The 21,203-nt window shown below is 41.4% G+C and overlaps 1 protein-coding gene and 1 non-coding gene across 3 annotated transcripts; both read right to left on the bottom strand.

Moving 5' to 3' along the window:
- Positions 1-3,329: 3,329 nt before the first annotated feature.
- Positions 3,330-20,397, bottom strand: LOC146320533 (ubiquitin-associated protein 2-like). 2 transcript variants are annotated; one of them, XM_084728825.1, is made up of 30 exons: positions 20,242-20,397; positions 18,580-18,717; positions 17,825-17,902; positions 17,567-17,677; positions 17,256-17,415; positions 16,861-16,938; positions 15,768-15,831; positions 15,470-15,558; positions 15,070-15,122; positions 14,743-14,807; positions 14,367-14,598; positions 13,984-14,239; positions 12,696-12,833; positions 12,156-12,292; positions 11,002-11,240; positions 10,543-10,789; positions 10,346-10,385; positions 9,948-10,077; positions 9,674-9,731; positions 9,326-9,548; positions 9,059-9,150; positions 8,559-8,609; positions 8,262-8,340; positions 7,713-7,913; positions 6,968-7,138; positions 5,990-6,091; positions 5,863-5,895; positions 5,453-5,526; positions 4,897-5,088; positions 3,330-4,182 (listed from the first exon to the last, which is right to left on the bottom strand). In XM_084728825.1, the coding sequence occupies exons 2-30, from the start codon at positions 18,673-18,675 to the stop codon at positions 4,087-4,089; spliced, it is 3,585 nt and encodes a 1,194-aa protein (XP_084584951.1). In that variant the 5' UTR covers positions 18,676-18,717; positions 20,242-20,397; the 3' UTR covers positions 3,330-4,086. The 2 variants fall into 2 exon arrangements, with proteins under 2 accessions (XP_084584951.1, XP_084584952.1); XM_084728826.1 differs by lacking the exon at positions 5,863-5,895.
- On the bottom strand, positions 9,814-9,889 carry LOC146320534 (small nucleolar RNA SNORD121A). The gene has a single exon (XR_014771520.1). It is a non-coding gene; the product is annotated as a small nucleolar RNA SNORD121A (small nucleolar RNA).
- Positions 20,398-21,203: the final 806 nt, after the last annotated feature.

Here is a 21,203-nt window from a genome sequence, read left to right on the forward strand (position 1 = left end):
TATACTAGATTTGTTCAATGGTTTAGTGTCCCAAATATAACTCACAACTGGGCATTTCATCAGTCAGTGCAGATTAATCCAGTATAAATATGGAAGGATATCTTCTTAATATGAGGAGTTATTTTTTTATGTACCTTTGAGAGGTGAACTACCTGGTCTGGCCTCCTATGTCAAAAAAGTACCCCTGTGTATGGTCTGGACCCAGAACTTGACCTCTCAAGACGTAGAAATATGTTGCCACCTGGTGGTGACTGATAATACTACACATAAAAAATGGCAGTTACATCCAATCAGTATTTTCAGATTTGTGTCAATTTATATTTTTTATATAGAGAAGGGTTATTCTTTATCTGTTCCTAAACAGAATATCTGTGCAAACATTGTATGGGTTACATTATTTCCTTCACAGTGACTGAGAATACAATTATTAAAGGTACACTGCAGGCTTTGTCAGTTGCTATTTGTAATCACACCATTCAAAGTGGTCCCCTCCTTCTGAGCTCAGTGAACAAAAAAGACCAGCATGGTCAAGCGACCTAGAGAGTAAATTAAGAGATGGAGTGGTGTTAGCAAGAAAAAAAGCTGTGAATCAGAAAAAGAAACATTTTCTGGTTCTTTCACCGTGATTACTCTGTGTGTGTGCGTGTGTGTGTGTGTGTGTGTGTGCGCACGTGTGTGTGTAGATCAGCCGTGCCCTCAATCAAACAGACACGCAGACCTGCACCTCTTTATACATCTTTGACACAGACAGAGAGTAGAAGAGAAATACAAAGTTGCTATGTCTTTATAGAGTCCCAAACTCACACCCTGCACAATCTAATGTAGCGGCTAAGTCCCCATTGGACCGTACATTGGAAAAAATATGAATGGTAGTCTATGGAGAGAGAGAAAAAAAAATTTTGTTATTACACATTTGATGTTTGGCAATTTAAAACAATTTTACAAGACAAGAACATTGCAATGTATTGTAAGTTTGTTTATTTTTGTGTGGCACCACTCTGTGACCTACATCTTGCGTCATTAACACTGGCTCCTGAGAGACTCCTGGTCCTTTTATCAGGCAGGAAGTAGAAGAATAAGTCAGACCCATTGCTTGTGTGACTACATCCTGGTATAAAAACACACAGAGAAAGCCATGATGTCAATACGTGACCATTTGGTGTGTACTCAGTCTAATTATGTATCTTCATACATCTTGTATGACAAACTTGACTTGTAAAATTATCTTTTAAATTGATAAACATATGTGTAATTCATGGAACAATTAAAATTGGATCAAAAAATTATTCTTCTCTTGCACTGCCTAAAGGCTGATGCCCAAAAATGTTGCGAACACAGCAAGACAATGAGCAAATAAGAAAATACAGACAGAGGGTCATGGTCTCAGCAGGTACACACACTTCTAGTGGGTCATATGTGATGATTGAGAGGCATTATTTGTTTTTGAAGTCCATATATTGTTTTTTTTGTTTGTTTGTTTGTTTGTTTTGGTGTGTGTTTTTGTAAGGAAAATCCTGGATAATATGCCTTTAAAGAATAGGGGAGTAAAAATCATCTCAGTAACTTTGAACTGAATTGGGAGGAAGCGATGATCCAGTTTTTTTGTTCCCCTCGTCAGCATGTTCTATATTTATTCAACAATTAAATTCTAAAGCAAAGTAGCTCCCCAGCTTCATGATGACCAGCAGTCATAAATAGAGATGATCTTAGGTAAACTGGTGAACATCAGTCTGCACAAGAGTAGTATCTTATTATAAAGCCACATTTCAAAATATAAATCATTGTATTGCCACAGTGTACCAGTTTGGGGCTGTCTGAATGACTGAGATGCAGATAAGCTCTCTTCTTCCTGAGGTCCATCCTGCATGGCTGCTTCTTTATGTGACGGAAAATGGGGCTGACAATCCTAAACAGAGGGTGACATCAGAGTTTAACTTACCACATCTTTTCATCCTTGTTCGGCATGACTGCATACTCGACCCATTTTAGTGAATGTGTGCTTAATTACTGCAGGAATTCAACACAATCAGATTTTCTATTTGTCCTGTTTATTGTTTTAATATTTAATCTAAAAGTTTGAGTCATGAACAGATCGAGTCATAATATTAAGTAATTTCAGGTTTCTTCATTCAGTTGTACATTTTTTATTAATAGCATCATAGAATATGTATTTCATGGGAAAAGGAGGTGTCTAATGATGGAGTCACTGTAATCAGAGAGCCACCTGTGTCTCACTCAAGCTGGGCCACCATATGGCCAACTGGCTTAAAATACTATTAGAAAGAACACCATTATGTTAACTAGATTACAGAAAAGTTCATTTCAGTTTTGGGGAAGTCTTCTTTGTTGGAAAATGTGCTATTTGATTAATATCACACGACTTTGCAAAGACAGAAGAACATCACACAAGTTAACAATCTGTAATAAAATAAGCTTTCCATGGATTCTCAAAGACCAGATTTTGATCCATATTGACATGATACCATCACGCAGTTGCTGCAGATTTGTCGACTGCACAGACATGCAAATTTCCTGTTCCACCACATCCCAAAGGTGCCCTACTGGATTGAGATCAGGTGACTGTGGAGGCCACTGGAGTACAGTGAACTCACTGTCATGTTCAAGAAACCAGTTTGAGATGATTTCAGCTTTGTGACAGTGACTCCCTCCTGGGAGTAGCTATCAGAAGATGGACACACTGTGGTCATAAAGGGATGGACATGGTCAGCAACAATACTGAGGTAGGCTGTGGCGTTTAAACAATGCTCAGTTGGTACTAAGAGGCCCAAAATGTACAAAGAAAATATTCCCCACACCATTACACCACCAGCAGCCTAAACCATTGATAGAAGGCAGAATGGACCCATGCTTTCATGTCATTTACATGAAATTCTGAGCCTACCATCTGAATGTCACAACAGAAGTTGAGACTCATTAGACCAGGCAACATTCTTCCAGTCTTCTACTGTCCAATTTTGGTGAGCCTGTGTGAATTGTAGCCTTGGTTTCCTGTTCTTAGCTGACAGGTGTGGCACCCAGTGTGGTCTCCTGCTGTTGTAGCCCATCTGCTTCAAGGTTCAACATGCTGTGTGTTCAGAGATGGTCTTCTGCGAGTGAGTGGTTATTTGAGTTACTGTTACCTTTCTATCACCTCGAACCAGCCTGGCCATTCTCCTCTGGACTGAATTTGTTTATACACAATTCATCTCCGACACTGGGTTAGGGTAATAATAAGAAAACTTGAGTATAAACTTTTAACAGTCTAAAATAACATGAAAAACTGGCACAGCTGCACACACAATAACAAAAAAGACTCAGACAAGTGAGAATTCCAACTGCTCAGAACTTTTATTTCGAGGGAAATCAGGGTTAAAATTAAATTAAAATATAAAATTTAGATGGGCAGGTCTGTCTTTAAAGGGAAGGTAGTGACACAAGGAGAGTAGGCAGCCCTCCAGAAGAAGGGAGAGAGGCAGGAGGGGAAAGACAGGAAGCTACAAAATGAAGTTTGGGGGACGAGCCAGGTCATTCAGGAAGTTATGTATAAAAAAGAAAAAAAAAAGACGAGACAGATGCAGTTAGTTATTATAAACCCCACCCCCATCTGAAATGTCCTCATATGCAATCAGTGCTATAGCTCTCTCCTTTTCCTTTTTCTGGCTTCTTACAGGAAGTTTTAAATCATTAATTCTTCGTCACTCGCTCTCTCACCATCGTAATCGTCATCATCTCATTCTGTCTTTATGTAACATCTTTTCCTGCAGTTTTGAAAAAAGTAAACAAAAAGTCCTTCAAAAATAAAATGCAGCAACCACATTTCATGTTCTACTATTACATATACAGTATATATATATAAATACATACATAAATATCTTACATGTACAACCAATTTTGAAAAGAGGGGGGGAAGAGAGAACCCAAAAGACTTATGAGGACTTGAGGAGGTGGGGGGAGCGGGGCAAGGAAGCCCAAGGTTGCTCATTGTGAGGGTAGTGTGTCTTTCCGTTTTTTTTTCTGTCTTAGCTTTACACACACGCGCACGCACACACACAGCCTTTTGGAGAAGAGGGGAGTGGGAAGCATTCCTCAGTTGGCCCAGTAGGGGGAGCTGCCATAGCTGGACTTGCTGCCTTGGGTCTTCTGCTGCATGCTGTTGGACTGGCTACGCTGACCAGGACCACCCTGCGAGAACAAGTCAATTCAGTCAATCATGTCTGAAGACCAAGTAAATACTTAATGGGTTTATTTAATTTCCCACGAGGTTTATTAGGTTTTTCCAGCTCAAGAAACTTTTCCAGGAATGTTGTGAAGGACTCAAGTTCACTAGCACCACCAGCAAGAACCTACAGATCCAATTTGTCCCTGCAGTTTGGTTCCTGTCCCCTGAAATTATTGATTTTGATAATTGTTTTAAAGGCAGACTAAAACTGGATTTTCATCAACATATATTACGTACAAGATATATGCCAATACAAATTTAGACCAATATAGCAGCTGGGTTGCACCAGTATGTTGGTTAGGCTCCAGTCGTATTTTCTCTGGGCTGAGGACTCATCAGTTTCTTGCAACAACTGCTACTGATTGCTCAAACACAAGCCTTTTTCATGCCTGAATTTTTACATCTTGGGGTAAAATCAGCCTTGGGACTACTGGGTCAAAAAAAGGCCTAATAGGTTGCTGAATACTGCAGGCATGCAGGGTGATACACAAGAGCAGTCTCATTTGGTTGGTCACCTATGTCAACTAACTACAATGCTACGTGTAGCTAACCAGAAAACATGGGTTTTGACTACAATGGCTAATACCACATTAAATCCAGATTTACAAAAAACTTCTAATAATGAACTTGTTTTGTGAAAGCCTGGGTGTGACATATGCATATGCACTACAGTTTACCTGTCCGTCCTGTGTGAGGTGATGGTGCAGCAGCTGGGAGTGGGGCTGTTGGTGCGGTGGCAGGATGTGCAGGAAGGGAGCAGGGGCATAACCAGGAGCACCTCCAGGGTTCAAGGGCCCTGTTCCCCCCAGTGCTGAAGGCAGGCTGAAAGGAGGCGGTGTCCCCGTGTGGAAGCCCTGCTTGTCAAATGACTGAGGAGAAACAAGAGAAGACATATGAGGTTAAAATTAAAGCACAGGTCAAATTGATCAGGTTCATGCAATAGGCATGTGCAATAGGCTCAGAAATTAACATTTCCATTTTATTTAGCATTCTATAAAAATCTTGTCTATGCAAGAGATTTCTCAGTATCCAAGCTTGATTCACTACTTAAGCTAACGGATTAGGTGATGTGCTGTCGATGTGTACATATTTTTTAGTTTTATTTAATTCAAGAAAATAACTTGCAAAGAAGATTGTTCAAGTGTGATTTTAAGGGCTATTATTATTTTCCAAGGATATGCATTAAAGCCCTGACCTAAACGCAGACATGCCACAGGAGAGCAAGTCACTCACCTGAGTTTTGCTGTAGATTGAACCTCCCATGTCAGGTACTCCTCCACTGGTACCTGACCCTGACAGTCCTGGCGCTGAGAGGAGGAAGAAGGAAAGGAGAAGGAAAGAGATAAAGAAAGATGGGGATTCAAGAGAGAAAAGAGGAAAGCAAAAAAGGGAAGAAGAGAACGATAGAGAAGAGAGGAAAATCGAGGGGTTAAGGGGGAAGAAGAACAACTGTGTCACTTTACTGATGAGTGAATATTATGCACTGAATGTTCATTTCCACTGTTAGTAGGAGGGGGGCCAGCCAGTAGGAAGAAGCATATTAAGTGAAGAGATGCAGAGGCATGTTTCTCACTTTTCAACCCTTTGGCATGTATCCATTTATGTGCACATCAAAGTGCAACCACACACGTGCATATACACACCTTTCTCCAGAACACTCTTGACTGTAGAATCATCTGCAATTGTGAGTACATCCATTTTTCCCACAGGAAAAGGCCCACTGACTTTGTGTGTGTTGTTAGAGTGTGCGCACATGTGTTGTGTGTGTACCTTTCCCTGGGCCGCTGCCCGCTGACTTGGCCTGTGACTGGGCAGAGCCTCCGTACCCTCCCTTACTGTACTCCCCGTGGGCTTGAGACAGGTCATCAAAGGCTGAAGGAGGAGGATGAGGAGTACAGAAGAAGAGAGGAGGCAGAGCGAGCAGAGGAGAGGGAGGGGGTAGGAAGAGACAGGAGAAAGGGAACAGTGAGGTGAAGAGAAGAAAATAAGAGGAAAAAGGATGGGAAGACAAGAAGAAGAGGGGGCAAGGGAGAGAGAGGCAGTAAGGTAACCTGACTAGAATGGCAGCGGTGTCTATATTGAGCCGTGTCCAACTTCAGCAGGGGGTTTAAGCTCTGCATGCAGCACAAGCAAAAAACACACCCACAGGCCCAATTCCACACGCACATGCAGCATTTGGTGTACATGTATGAAGAGTTGGAAGTTCAATTCCCTTTTGCCTCTACACACCTAGTTTATGTCAAGGTGTCTATAGAAACATCCCGTCTCTCTCAAAGTACTTGTACTAATAAAATACAGATGTAACAAACTGTTGCTATACATGACACCAAAAATTGTCTGACTGTAATAATGTTGCAAGAAAAGACAGTAGTTGTGGAAATTTGAGCATCAAAACAGACAGAAGTAACTGGCCAGATAACCCACTCGTTCCACCATAACTAGTCCCACTGTTTAAGTTGATCAAGTACCTTGTCAATCACTTTTTGATGCTGTAACAATTTGTGGTACTTTGACAGTTTGCCAGTAATAAAAGGTAAACCTGTGCTGTCATAATTCAAATGGTACCACACAGGCTCAAGTCAGTTAAATTGATTCAAAAGTTGAATTCAAAATGCTGAATGTTATCTTCACAGGAAAATCTTTTTACCATTACTTTACTCTGAAAACAACGTGTTGTGTTAACTCCTGAAAACCAACTTCAGCTAGAGCAGTGACAACAAACTGAGCCTTCATTTGTCTTGGTTTTACCTGTGCCATATGCATGCTGTCCATAACTGGGCTGATGCTGTTGGTGGTACTGATTGGAGGGGTTGGCCATGCCCATTGCAGGTTGCTTGGCCGAAGCAGGAGGCACAAAGACGGTGGGGCCGTACTGGAAGGCTGAGGGAACCCCTGGCACACCAGCGTAGTACGGCAGACCTGTAAAATGGCAGTTAGAAAAATAAGTGAAATATAGATAGAAGAAAAATAAGTGCAATGCAAGTAGATTGCCACTGTAAGAAGAGATGGCGAGAGGGCTTTTTTTGCTAATGGGCAGTGTCACATTAATGTAATCTACGCAAAGTCAGACTCAATTAAAAAGCCATTTTCATTTTTAATTTGAAAACAATATTCCTAGACAAGCTGAAGACTTTACTGGCAGAAACCTAAACTGCACTTTAAGAATTCTTTTTAGCTTCAATTAGGCAGACATATTTCAGACTCCTTACAAACATTTACACAAGAAGCCAAAAATAACATGCATTATGAGTAAATCAGGGATTAAAGCAAGAAAAATTATTTCTGAGACTGAAAAGTTACTCAAGAGGAAATGTTTACAATGTTTTGATTGAAGTACATGCAAGTGAAACAGCTCTATGCTTGAATCCAGGCATGACGCCTGAGAACTTTAACCCCTGGTAAATGCTAAGTGCCTGAATAACTTAACTGTACATATATTTGGGCAATATCCTCACCCTTAAACATGATATGATTTTTATGTTTTTTTCCTTACCAGTGTATCCATAGCCAGGGGGCAGAGGGGGGTTGAGGAAGGCCTGGTTCTGTGTTTGCTGACCCTGGTTCTGTCCCTGGCCTTGCCCCTGTGTTCCTGCCTGCGGAGCCTGCTGGGGCTGTGACTGCACCCCAGCTGTAGACAGGCTTGTTGGAGGAGCTGGAGATGAAGAGTCATTCCTGCCAAACTTTGTTGCCTCACCTGGACAGAAAATGATTGAAGAAAAGACAAAACTGAAGTTGAAAAAATAAATCTAAAATTTCTTTGTCAGTGTCTTGACCATGAATTAACATGAATTAGCAAAGCCACAAAAATTAGACAAAAAATAATTGGCCACAGTCACTGATTAATCAAAATCACCATGTTGATTTAAAAATCAACTTAATATGCTAAAGCTCAAAAATAACTAGAAAAAATTTGGATATGTAGTTTTATGAAACTGGGCAAATTGTGTCAAGGTGAAACACCCTATCTTGAGACATAATACAATATCAGTAGACATATGAACTCAGAATTCCTGCTCAGCATTCACCACAAAATCTGATTTACCAGAATATGGATTATTGGCCAAGCCATCTCTTCCAGGCATAGTAGCAGTAGTACCAGGGAATGTTACACCATAATAGTCCTGTGTAGAAAGAGAATCATACCTTAATTAAAATGTAAAATGTACCTCTTTTTGCTTTTTCATAAGCCCATCTTAGACTGATGCCATCATTAGAAAGGATGATGGTTACTTTATTAAAGATAGCAGGTGATATACAGGGACATACATTTGAAAGCCAATTTCTGATTATAAAAAATATACTAAAAACAATATGCAACAGGGTACATAACATGACTCACCATAGGAAGGCGAGACTGCAGCATTTGCAAGTCTTCATATCCATAGATCTGCTGTTGACATAAAGATAATTGAGGGAAGAACTGGTGATTATTTAGTTCAGTGACTCTATTAAACCACACTCTTTCCTGCAAACTAGATTTTAGTTTTAGCCTCCACCCGTTTAACTCAGATTTAATGAGTAATGTTTGATCAGAACCTACTAAAACATTCATAAACACTGAAAACACAGAGTAAACTCACTGCCATATTTGTTCAATACAATGTACCCACTAATTGCAAATGCAAGGCTCACTGACTTAACATGCACAGACATGAAACCTTACAAATAGATGGAAGACAGAATGAAGATGTTTAACAGTTAGGTTAGTGACTTGACAGAGTCAACAACACCAATCTATTCTTAGTGATACAACCCTTCCCTTTAAAAAAAAAAAAAACACCTAGGGGACTAATTAATACACAAACATGTAAATAAATGATTAGGACAGCGTATAGTTACCGGGTAAGCAGGGAGCAAGCCACCAGGGCCCATGATGTACTGGTTGGCCAGGAGAGGTGGCACTCCTTGAGCCAAGTTGGGAGGAGCTTTACCTGTAGAGGAGGAGGAATAAGGATTTTTAACTTGACTTCAAGGGGGTGAGAATAACTCAGTTTTTAAGTTAAGTAATTTGATTTCTATTTCTATTGTATTAAAAGTATTTTGAAGATGATATAATCTATCAAGAATCTTCTGCAAATTAAATCCTGTGTGGACCAATGAGCCTACCAGAGGTGGTGGTGAGCAGGGGTGCAGTGCGGCTACCAGCTGCTGAGAGTGTGGTGTTTGTGCCATTAGGAGTTAGTCCTGGTGCTCCAGATGGGTGCAACCCATTGGTGGTTGAGCTGCTAACAGCCAGGGGAGCTGAAGGGCTGGGATTGACAGCCTGGCTGGATGACGATGACGAAAAGGCATGGAGGTTGCTGCTATTGCTGCTCTCCTCATTACTTATCTGATGGAAAAGGATAGGAAGAAAGACGGTCTGTAAGAAAGATCCGGCAAGATCCTGCTCTCAAATAACTCAACTGCACAACAATCGAGTATCTAAATTTTTTGGCAAATATACTACACACTTACAGTGAGGGAGGAGCTTGTGGCAAGGGCTGATCCAGATGAGTGAGTGTTGGTCACGTGACTAAAAAGAAAAAAATGATTCCATCAGCTCACTTAAATCTAAGGATGCAATAAAAGTACTTCACCCAGGACCAGGTCAGAGAATGTGGGAGATTCAGTGAAAAATATTTCCACATGAAGGATTAAGATATGTGCTTGTAACCATCATTATCCCCAGATTTAAATTCACACACAAAAATGAAGATCAAAGTACATTACAAAATAAACAATCCCTTACCTGCTGAGCGAGGGGATGGGTGTTGAGTGGGAAGGTGTAACTGCAGGGGAGGGGATGTGGTGGCTGGGTCCACTGTCACTCGTCATAATGGGAGACTCATTTTTCACGGTTCTAGATGTTGAGGACGTTGCTGGTTTAAAAAAAAAAAAAAGTGAAATATCGATTTGGTGTACATTTTTGTCTGTTGGTGTGACAAAGTGATTGTGAGTGAAGGAATAAAAGAGCAAATACAAGTTACATGAGAAAGATGGGTTAAGAATGTCCTGGTCTTAATCAAACTTCATGCACATTCAATTCAGAGATTCTTTCCTCTTCCTATCACATGAATTTAGCTATCGATATTCATTATATTGGCCACTCCAGTGCATTTTCTAGAACTGAAAACTCTGAGTACTTACTGTCCTGTGTGCTCTGTGTCTTCATGCCACTGTAGCCATTCTATGAGAGGAAGAAATGATCTTGTCTTAGTTTTATCATTCTGCTTTTTGTCAGGTAAAACAAACATTGAGCTCTTGACAAATAACTGAAGTCAGGAGTGTTCTACATCCTTTTGTCATTTGGGTCCCCTATGAAGAGAGAAAGAGTTTCCCCTCACCGTGAGTGCAGCAGCTGAGGGAACATCTTTGCTCTGAGAGAAACCCAGATGAGGTGGCAGGGACCTTGGGCCACTGCTCTCCACACGGCTGGCTGCTGCTGTAGGTGCTGCAGATGACGGCGGAGTGGCTGCACTGGGAAGACCCAGGGATGGGGATGGTGTGGCACTGGGCAAGCCCAAGGATGGTGAGGGGAAACTGGGATCCGACACGGCTGAGGGTAAGGTGGGTATGCTGCTCATGTGTTCACTGTTCACAGGTCAGAGAGAAAGGAAAATGGGGAACGATAAATATACAAAAAACGTAACAGAAATAAACGTGTTTCTAGCTGTAATGGAGCTAAAATGAAGGGGTTATTCTTTGAACCCTTTTAGCTTATCCACAGATTGTTCCTCAGCTTTCTGCACACTTATAGAAAATGCTGAAATAAACAAACAAACCTGTGCCTCTCACAGACCCACCTCATAGATCCTGGCTTGGAAAACAGGCTGCTCTGTGGCTGCTGTGTGGGAACAGATGTAGGAACAGGCATGGGTGCTGGAGCTGGGGCCTGAGCCGGGGCTTGCTCCCTGGCTGACTCGGTCTGCACCATGTCCACTGTTCCACTACCAGTGTCAGACCCAAAGTCAAGAGCTCCAAACTGAACATTAAGGCCCGATATATCTGTTGAGCCTGGCATCTCCACAGCTGATGATGGGATCTGAGTAGACAAATGTGCACAAATAAGTTATTTTCAGGGAAAAAAAACAAAAAAAAAAAACAAATGATGGGTTTTCATCAGCAGTGACTGAAAATGACCTCCTATACAGCGAAAATGAACATGAAACGGCAAATTAAAGATGACGCCTGAAAGTACAAACAGCGACACAGGAGAGAAACTTAACTTCAAACCAAAGAGGCAGAAGTACTGAGTAGTACTACTAAAAATCACTTTATCTCCGAGCAGTCTCACAACACATGCTTGTTCGAGGGGTGAGAGTGGGGTCGTATGGGCCTTTTCCATCAGCGCTTTTGGCTGAGCCAAATCATATCAATATCATACCATACCATATCAAAATTGGATTTCTACTATCACTTTCAGTTCGCCGAGCCATACCCAAGATGGACCTACTTTGGAGGGGGGCCGACCCGCATCCAAGTGGGCTGCAGTGACGTTTTGCCGGCAAACGGTGGTGACGGGCTGGTGGACAGTGTCAAATCGAGTCGAGGCAGGCCAGTTCCGTGTACAGCAAAGGGCCACTGTAGTTGATTGTAGCTGTGTGTGGGGTTAACACACTGCAGCATGGTGTATTTTGCAGACAAGCAAGCTGTTGCATGACACCGTGACAAAGGACTGTATACTTAACAGCACCCTCTGTGAGATATTATCTCTGATTATGAGAGGTAAAGTCATGGGAGTGGGGTTAACAGCTTACAGAAATTACTTTATTCAGTCAGTCCCTACAACACAGCTAGTCGTTAAGCTGGCAGTTAAGCATGTTAGAGCAGATAAATTGATAAGACTTTCAATCTCTAGCCCATCTTGCCAGCAATACTGCCTTTTTCTCTTCTGTCATTCCCCATGGAGTTTAGACTTTTTTGTCCTATACAAGGTTCAGATATCAGAGGAGCTTACCTTGGAGGGAGGAGGTACTCTGCGTCTCTGTGTCTTTAGCTGCCGCTGAGGGGCTTCTGTGATGAGAGGCTCCATGCCTGGCAGCTTTACTCCTGGAGAAGCGCCATCTCTCACAGGAGGAACAGACGACTCATGTCCTGAAGGATATTAAAGACAGCAGTCCCATTCACAATGTTGTAAAAAACAACACAGCACTAAATAATGTTTGTTAATTGTGAAACGTAATAAAGTAGCAATAAAATACAGCACTAAGACCAAAATAATTGTTAGAGCAAGACATAATGCTGACATTGTCTTCTAGCACAGGTACTGTTAGGCTATTTTTTGCAGAGAAGGCATAAGCTCAACTATATTATGTGCTGAAAATTTGTCTTTCATATCACCTCTGTAACCAGACACTTTTGACAAATATGTCTCGTCTTCTTTTCATATGTGGTTGTAATCCTCAAAAAAGGCAATAGGATATTTTAGTGTTTGCTCTCATTTCTGAGTAGCAGACTTTCATATCTTTAATGGTGTAGTACTGTGCTGAAGTCCTACCTGGTGGTGTAGGAACCTGTGGAGCATGCATCTGAGACAGACCCAGAGGCTCTGTGGTGGGAAGGATGGAGGACTGTTGTTGCCTCTGAGCCAGCTGACTGAGCACCGCTGAAGGCTCTGGCTGCAGCTTCATCTCCACTGAAGAGAATAGGAATAAATATATATACATTCATACAACTTTTGTACTGCAGTACACTCTACCTTTTGCATGGTTGTCATCAAAAACAGGCTACAACACACCATCAGCACAGCACGTCATGTCCATATGAATCACACCACGCCACGCCACCCTCATCCAGGACACTGGGCTTGTGATATTTTTTGACCTCATCATCTATAAACACCCATCTCTCCCCTCAAACAAGCATGGATTGTCAAACTGAGCTCCTGCCTGTGCAGGAGAACAGAGAAAAGTTGTCTGTAGATGTGTCTGCGTGTTTAGCTCTCAGTACTTTCTAGCTTCTAAATGAATATATGTGGTTTAAAGTTAAGTTTCTCTCCTGTGCTGCTGTGTGTACTTAGAGGTTTCTGCTTTATTTTACCATTTCTTCATATTCACTTTCTGCTGGCTGGAGTCCTGTTAAGTTACTGCTGATAAAAACAGCACTTCCTGAGTTTGCTGCTTCATAATAAAAGCTTTTACGTAACAAAACAATGGGAGACGTTTTACTGAAGAATGTATAGGAAGTGAAATGTCAAGTGGAAATGTCTAGAATGCCCAGCACTGAGATATGAATCCCTGCCATGCTGGGCTGACAAGCAGAGTCAAACAGAGTCACAACAAACAGCAAAAGTGCAAGTAAAGAGGCTCTAGTATCTCGATTGTTCTACACGCATGAGACAGAGATGAGCAGAGAAAGCTGAGCTGCCATGCCAGCGGAGAGAGAGAAGCGCTGCCAGGGGAGACAGGGTGCAGGCAGCTGCAGGCAGAGAGTGGAGTTGGAGTACAGAAGGAACAGTTGAAATGACAGTGAAAAGCAAGAAACACACAGGGAAAAAGCATCTGTAGTTGGGCCAACATTGTATTGAAGAACTAAACAGCAGTTTCTTGGGGTAAAAGGGCATTATTTTTTCCCCAGGTGTGGCGACACTGAGAATAGGACAGGGGTGTGAAGTCCCATGAGGCAGTGCGGCAAAGCGCACAGGCACATACCTGCCGCCAGTATGGGGCTTGTCCATAGAAAATAATAAGGGTGGCTGTTTCGACACACGACGTCCAGCAGTGGTGTGTTTTAGCCTTTAAGGTAAAATAGTCGTGGATTTCTTATTTATTTTGCGATAAACTTACAATGTTGGGCAGTAACAGGGCCATTCTCTACTCTCTGGGCCTTGACTTCTACAGATGGAGAGGAGGCAGGAGCCGGGCTCTGTATTGGGGGTGGCCCTGCATCTTTGGAAACACTACTGCTGTTGGTGGTGGTGAGTGTCTGACTGGGTCTCTGACCAAGCCGAGGCCCGTTGAGCTGCTCTGGTGTCCTCATGTCAGGGGCAGGTGTTGGCTTAGGTGCATTCAGGGAGCCAAAACCAGAACCCAGAACAGAGGACTGGGAGAATGAAAGAAACAAAACAAAAACTGAATATACTTATTCAATACATCAGTCTGTATTCACCGCACAAGTGTTTGCTGGTGCTTGTATGTGTGTAAGTGTATGTATATGTGGCTGTCTTTACCAGTGCGGCATGCGCATAGGTGGTTCCAGCAGAGGCGGCATGGGCATAGCTGTTGGCTGTGGCATGTGCGTAGCTGTGTGTTGCAGTGCGTCCATTGTGATGGGAATTGGTAAACACCAGGCTTTGGCCCAAATCCTCAGCTGAGGGGCCATCGACTATTGCCCCCAAGTCAGAGTCCATGGAACCCCCGGCAGCCACTCCAGCCTTAGGCAGTAGGCTAGCCAGGTCCACACTGAGAAGAAGCAAGAGGAGAGAATGGGAGGAGTGTCACCAAGGAGAAGATAAATGCACAAATTAAATAAAATGTAACTCTCCAAACTAAAGCCTCCTCTCTCTAGTGTTTTACATTGACTAGGCTTTAGGTTCAGTGGCTTACTTGTGTCCAGGTGTGATGTGGTTTGCTGGAGCAGAAGAGGCAGTGAATACTTTGGCCTCAGACAACTGTGAGAAACAAGAAGTACAAACACCGCCATCCATAAGATTAATATAGACGTGTGCTGTAAATTAACAACTATTCAGAGCAACATTGTTAGAGTTACACCATCACTCACTCTTTACCAATAGTATTTCAGGAAGTTAATGCCTACAGAGACATTAGGCTGGCCAGTGCAGCTTTAAAGTAATGTGCAGTACGTAAACAAACTTTGCACAAGCTATCAAACTGAATCACTGGGAATCTCTTTCAGATCATGTGTGTCCTTACATCCTCATTCCACTCCTCTGAATTCCAGTCTTCCAGATTGCCTCCCCATGTTCCTAAAAAAACACAGACACAAAAAACAGCAGCCAAGTTAGCGTTGCCATGTCGACATATTACTCACATGCTCCCTGCAACCATCAAAGCAGTTAAAATATAGCACCATAAATGCTTTCCTATAACAAGGAATTCATTAGCCCTTAAATCCAATGTGTATTCAATTGTCAATTTATGCTTAAATTCTGTTTTTACTTGGTGCTCTGTAGCCTGAACTTGGAAGTTCTTCCTGATCTCAAGCAAGCGAACACTAGACAAGGCTTTTAGATGTTTAAGCTGACAATTAAGTCCTTCCACAACAAAAGTAAGAAATGGCATAAAATGTGACATCTTCTGTTACTTTCCTTACCAGTTCCTTCAGCAGGTTCATTGCCGTCCCCTTCCCATGTCTCCTGGCGAGCTCCAGAGTTGGCTGTGTAGTCAGCAGGGTTGAAGGTGCTGAAAGAAGAGACAGGTTGGGAAGGTGACCCAACATAAGGGAAAATTTAAAATAAACTGTCTGGTCTCTTGTTGTTACTGTTAATTCCAGTGAACGAGGAGATACAGACATGTTTTGTTTTTTTTTTACTAATTTGTTTTTAAGATATGTGCTTGTAATCACCATCACCACCTCCTCATCCTACTTCAGGCATAACACATGTTCTTACCCCATTCCCTGGGAGGAAAACCTGTTGCCAGCAGCTGCTCTTCCTCTACCACGACCCCCTGCCCCTGAGGACACACACAAAACAACCAGATGACCTCTGAAGACCCCAATTACCCTCCACTCTTCATCTAGATTTATTTAAAAGACTGTATCGAACTTCTGCACATAAACGACAATAATTTAAAAATATTGTTTCGGTCATTGAGCTTGTTCCGGCATCACACAAAATTATGACTGACTGTTTCTGTTTAAAACCAAACCTGCATACATGTGATTCCCTGTCTTTCTATCATATTTTTATACCTGATTTTATTCTCAAGTGTGCAACTGCTTTAGGACTATGCATAAGAGGTACACTAATAATACCATAAACTGTTACAGGAATCACGTCACACAAATTTGCCCTGTCAAAAACATACAAACATGGCCCAAGGAGGTAACACATAGGCTGTCCTGGGTCTAAATGACGCAAGATCTGATTTTGGCCAAAGAAATTCCTGTAATGGAGTTTTACTTAATTGAAGGATCTAACTCAAGACATTTAACAGTTATTACTAAAAGACAAGCAACCAGGAGAATATATGTATTTCTCCACTGTTAAACGGGCCACCTGACATAAGTCATGCCGTGATTGACGGCAATCATTCTTAGATCACTTGCTGTCACAAAGAGAGTTTACAAATCCAATCACACACAACTACTTTCTCCAATCTCTATCTATTCACGACAAGCGCCCCCCCCCTACACCCACCCACCCACCACATATACTCAAGCAGCTGCAGGGACTGAGCACATTCCATACACGTTGAGTGCTGCAATATTCTAAATGCCTGCAGACACAAATAGATGTGCTGCCAGCTACATCACAAAAACATGCACAATAAAATCAGAGCTTACTCCTTATACATAGTTAACAGTTAACAAAAAACATATAAGTTAAAAAAAATAAAATAAATCATGCCACCCAATTTGATTTGCATTGAAATTATTTTGGTTTACCAAATGAACTTTGTTTATTTTCACTTGGAGTCAGTTAACAAAATGACAGACTAAACAATAAGCTTTGAAGAGGTCTTATTTTTTGTATCACTCACCTCTGCCGCGCCCCCTGCGTCCACGGTCTCCCCCCCTCTCTCCAGGAGCCACCTCAAACCCATTCTCCTCTAACCGACCTGGAATCCAATAAAAAACAAGAGAGCAAGGAAATTAAGACATTAAAAACTCATCATTTATACTTAACTGGGAGGAAGACCCTTGAGACATTTTAATCAAACTTATACAAATCAGATTAAATTTTACTCAACAATTCCATACACTCAGCACACATTTAGCAACAACACACTGAAAATAAAAAGTCAATGTCAAAGTTGCATCAAATACAAATTAAACAGACAGATTTTAACAGACTGACAATGATCATAGAATACATCTACACAATCCAGGTTCTACATCCCTTAGACATGACAAACATCATTCTTCCTTTTCTTACCTTCACGCCCTCGGCTGATGCCTCTGCCCCTCCTATTGGAACCCCCACGTCCACGACTGGTCTCCCTCTCTCCTCCTTTCTTCTCCCTGCTCTCTTTTATCTCCGAGGGTCCTCCTTCTTTCCCCAGGCTCCGTTTCTTCCCCACAGTCTCCCAAGAATTCTGACAGGTTAAACAAAGAAAAGAATGAGAGATTCTATAACATATAACTAAAATAGAATATAAAATTTTGTATGGTTCATACACTTTCATCCCAGAAGAACTGCCATATGACATAGGAACACAAGCACAACATGTGTAAATAGATGCTTACTGTGTCAGAGGTGCTCTCCAGCAGGAAATTGATGGCTCTGTTTACATCTTCATTGCAGTCATGCAGGGCTACCATGCACTCATCTTGAGTCTTCCCAGTGACCTCAATCAGCTGTGAATGTGCAAAACAAAAACAGAGTGTTAAGTGAGAACATGCGTAACATAGCGGGGGTCCTAATGTCCAGTACTTCTAAGATGATATGCAGGTCATCCAGAAAATGGGTTTGTCTAAAAGTGTGCATATGCACAAACACGTTACCTGTTTGACCTTGTCTTCAAAGTCAGCATCATTTTTGTCGTAGATCATTTGGGCTAAACGAATCTGTTCTGCTGTGGCCTGGTAAACAAACAGAATTCAGTAAGAAACAACACAGCACACACAGCACCTGGCCTCATTTTCATATTCAAACAATACATTAGCCCACAAGACACTCAATGTATTTACTTACTTCAATGAAAGACACCACAGTCCTGGGACCATGTAGTCACCCAAAAATGATTTAAAGGGTGACATGAATTGTGTTCTCTTCTGGATTTTTGTAATGGAAATGACCACTCAGCCATTAGCAAAAACCAGGGACGTAGGCTAGTGCCCTGATGCCCTTCCCCTCAAACTAAGGTGGTTTATACATAACGTCATCATGCAGATACCTATGTCAGGTCATGTAGGGAAACACTTTTAAAAGAGCTTGGGTAAACAGCCTTTTAATGCAAAAACATGCATTCTTTGACCAAAATGTGAATGTTCAGCTTTGAATACATAGAGAACACTACAGAACTATAAAAACCTCCAATAGTAATAATGATAATAATAATATTAATAATAATAATAATGGGCCTGCCCTTTCAGAAAGTGAAGTTGCATTCATTACCTATTTTGTTATCAATGTCAGCATAACAACATTCAATAATAAGTAAGGCAATCCGTATTTGTACAAGTAAATACAGACTACATCATGGAGGACAATTCCTTTGGTCTGCACACAACTTAGAAAGTACAAGGTGAAAACCCACCTGTATCTGTTTCTGTGGCTGTGTTGTTTGTGTGGTGGTGGGCAGCGTTCTGTCCCGAGTCCCCCGGGCTTGATTGCTGACCACTGAAGTCATCATATACAGTATATACAAAACAATGTATGTACAAAATAGAAAAATCTGGGGGTGAGAGAAAGGGGAGAGGTAGGCTAAGTTAAATGGCAGCCATGTGTAAGATGGTTACGTTGCATCACATTTCCTCGTGACATATAATACTTAATAAATGTCTAATGCCAGTATAATATACTGAAAATAAGCAGACTGACACTCACTGTTTAAGTATACCATGTAAGACTATAACCCCATCTGTCGCCCCAACCTCCCTGGTTAAATTTAGCCAGCCAAGAGGGGACTGTCCGGGTGTCAACTTACAACCCTCCCTCAGTCTCTCTCACACACACACAAAAAAAAAAAAAAAAAAAAAAAAAAAAAAACAGTATACAACAGCATGTTGTGGGTAGTATGAATTATGACACCTCTTCCCCATCGACGACGGCAAGATACCGACAGCTATTTGGCATTTGATGAAAAGTACTAAGTTATAACAAAAAGCCTGGGCTTTATGCCAGGCAACATGGTGTTTAAAGAAATCGAAAGCATACAACGATATTATGTCATCAGGTTATGTTACATACAGTAAATGGTTGTTAGCTAATAATACTAGCAACTGGCAACATGTCAACGTGGGTACACAACAAATGAAAGCCAATGGCCATCATACTATTGTCTGTCAATCTGACAATGTTGACTGACAGAAAAACGTTAGACAGCAACGCACTGTTTACGTTACCCATATAATATAATTTAGCCTAGCTAGTGTTATCAGTGTCTCTGTCGTCGTGTCTAACGTAGCTGTAAGTGATGACCAAATCGTTATCTTATTTTAGTGAATGTTAAAAGAGGCTCGTCGGAAATATGAGCCGCACTGGCTAACGTTCACTTTAGCGTTAGGTCGCCTAGCTCACGCTAGCTTTAGCTTGGCTAACCGCTTGTCTTTGTTCCGTGTGTGATACAAACGACAGTTAAAATGCGATATTCGACTGAAAATATATGATGGGATTAACCATAAAATTAGTTAACATTTCCAACAGTCTGATTGTTGTTCATAAAGCCCTATCGATACAGGAACAAACAATAAACAAATGTGACAAGTGCGAAGATGTACCCTTTTGTGTAAACCAAGGAAAAAGCTAATGTTGGTCCCTTCACGCTAACCTCAGTGGCAGATTTAGCTAAAGTTAGCAGCAGGATAACAAAACTGAAAGGAAAAAACACCTCACGTTACCTTAACATTTACAACGGTCGATAGCCAGTAATTTAGTACTAGGAATGTAGTACGGGTGTGAGGGTGAGAAAGTTGTCGAAAAACGCGTTAATGTTGACTTACAACAGATATCAGCGGCAGGCTAACTGCCCCGGCATGTGAGCGGCCCGTGAGCATACAATGCAGCACTACAGTACGGATACAACGCTGGCTAGCTAGTTAGCTAGCTGGCCACCGAACAGGACAAACAGGTTTCTCTGGATTCGCCCGATCGGTTTTCCTTAAACCAAATTAAGTATCACACAATATAACACCTGGATTTCTCAACCTGCCTTTAAATCGATAACATACACGTAATAAATCTTTATTCTTTCTTTTACCTGCTAACACGCTTCGCTCAGCCAGCAGCAGCAGATGCTGTCACGTGACCCACCGCGCCGTTGTTCAACGCTGAGAAGCCGAGCCTGCCAACCAAAACCCACCGAGCCGGTCAGGTGGTTCAATACCGTCCTCTGACGTGCGCGTTCCTGTCGAGGAGTGTGCTTCGCAGTATCAGGTGAAAACTATACACAGAGTTTATGTGGTGTTTTACCCATATTTAGCAAAAGTCAGCACAGATCTTATTCCTGAACTGAAATGTGTGTCAGCATTTAATTTTTCTATCTGAAAACAAAAGAAAAAAGTTTATTTCCTTGAACCAAAACAGGTTGTGTAAGTTCCTTTGATTATGTTCTAATAACTAGTTAAAGTGAACCTAGCTCAGAAAATTACTTTTTTTCTCTTTGATCATCAAACCAGTTTAATTCAATCTTTAACCCTTGGAACTGTACTGGAACAAAGTACCCCCAATGAAAAATAATAATAAAAATACACCAAAAGTCTCAGTGGTTTTAAAAACTCACAATCTTTAATCAGAAGACTAAAAACACCTTGCTATTTTTTTTTTTATTAGAAAAAATGTAGCACTAGAAAATAGTTTGCCACCTGCCAAGTAAACACCAGACACCTGACACCAGATTAAACTAAGACTGAGCACACTGAGCATTCAATAAATAGAGTATGCATCACATAAATAGCAGGTATTAAAATAATTCAGTTTCTAAATACCAGTCATCCAGGTGAGCACAGTATACATCTTTATCCTAAGATGAATTTAAATTATTATTCATAGAACTATATGTGCATGAATATCATAATATACTATATGCATCTGAATCAGCATGTATACAGCACAGAGAAACTAAGAAAAAAATAAACAGCCCACACCTACATGCAAAACACACACACATACACACATCAATCTGCAGAATGCACAAACATACAAATGGGCATAAATGGACAT

The sequence above is a fragment of the Lutjanus erythropterus genome, chromosome 10, assembly GCF_056507025.1.
Source record: "Lutjanus erythropterus isolate fLutEry1 chromosome 10, fLutEry1.hap2, whole genome shotgun sequence".
Classification (NCBI taxonomy): domain Eukaryota; kingdom Metazoa; phylum Chordata; class Actinopteri; order Lutjaniformes; family Lutjanidae; genus Lutjanus; species Lutjanus erythropterus.

Bases quoted from the DNA above. Each gene is read 5' to 3' on its own strand.
- LOC146320533 (XM_084728825.1), bottom strand. From the start codon at position 18,675: ATGATGACTTCAGTGGTCAGCAATCAAGCCCGGGGGACTCGGGACAGA. The intron at 16,939-17,255 runs GTAAGAAAAGGA...ATTGGATTCCAG, and splicing joins CATCAGCCGAGGGCGTGAAG to GTCGGTTAGAGGAGAATGGG. The intron at 9,151-9,325 runs GTAGGCTCATTG...CCTCCTCTACAG, and splicing joins CCTGCTCACCACCACCTCTG to GTAAAGCTCCTCCCAACTTG.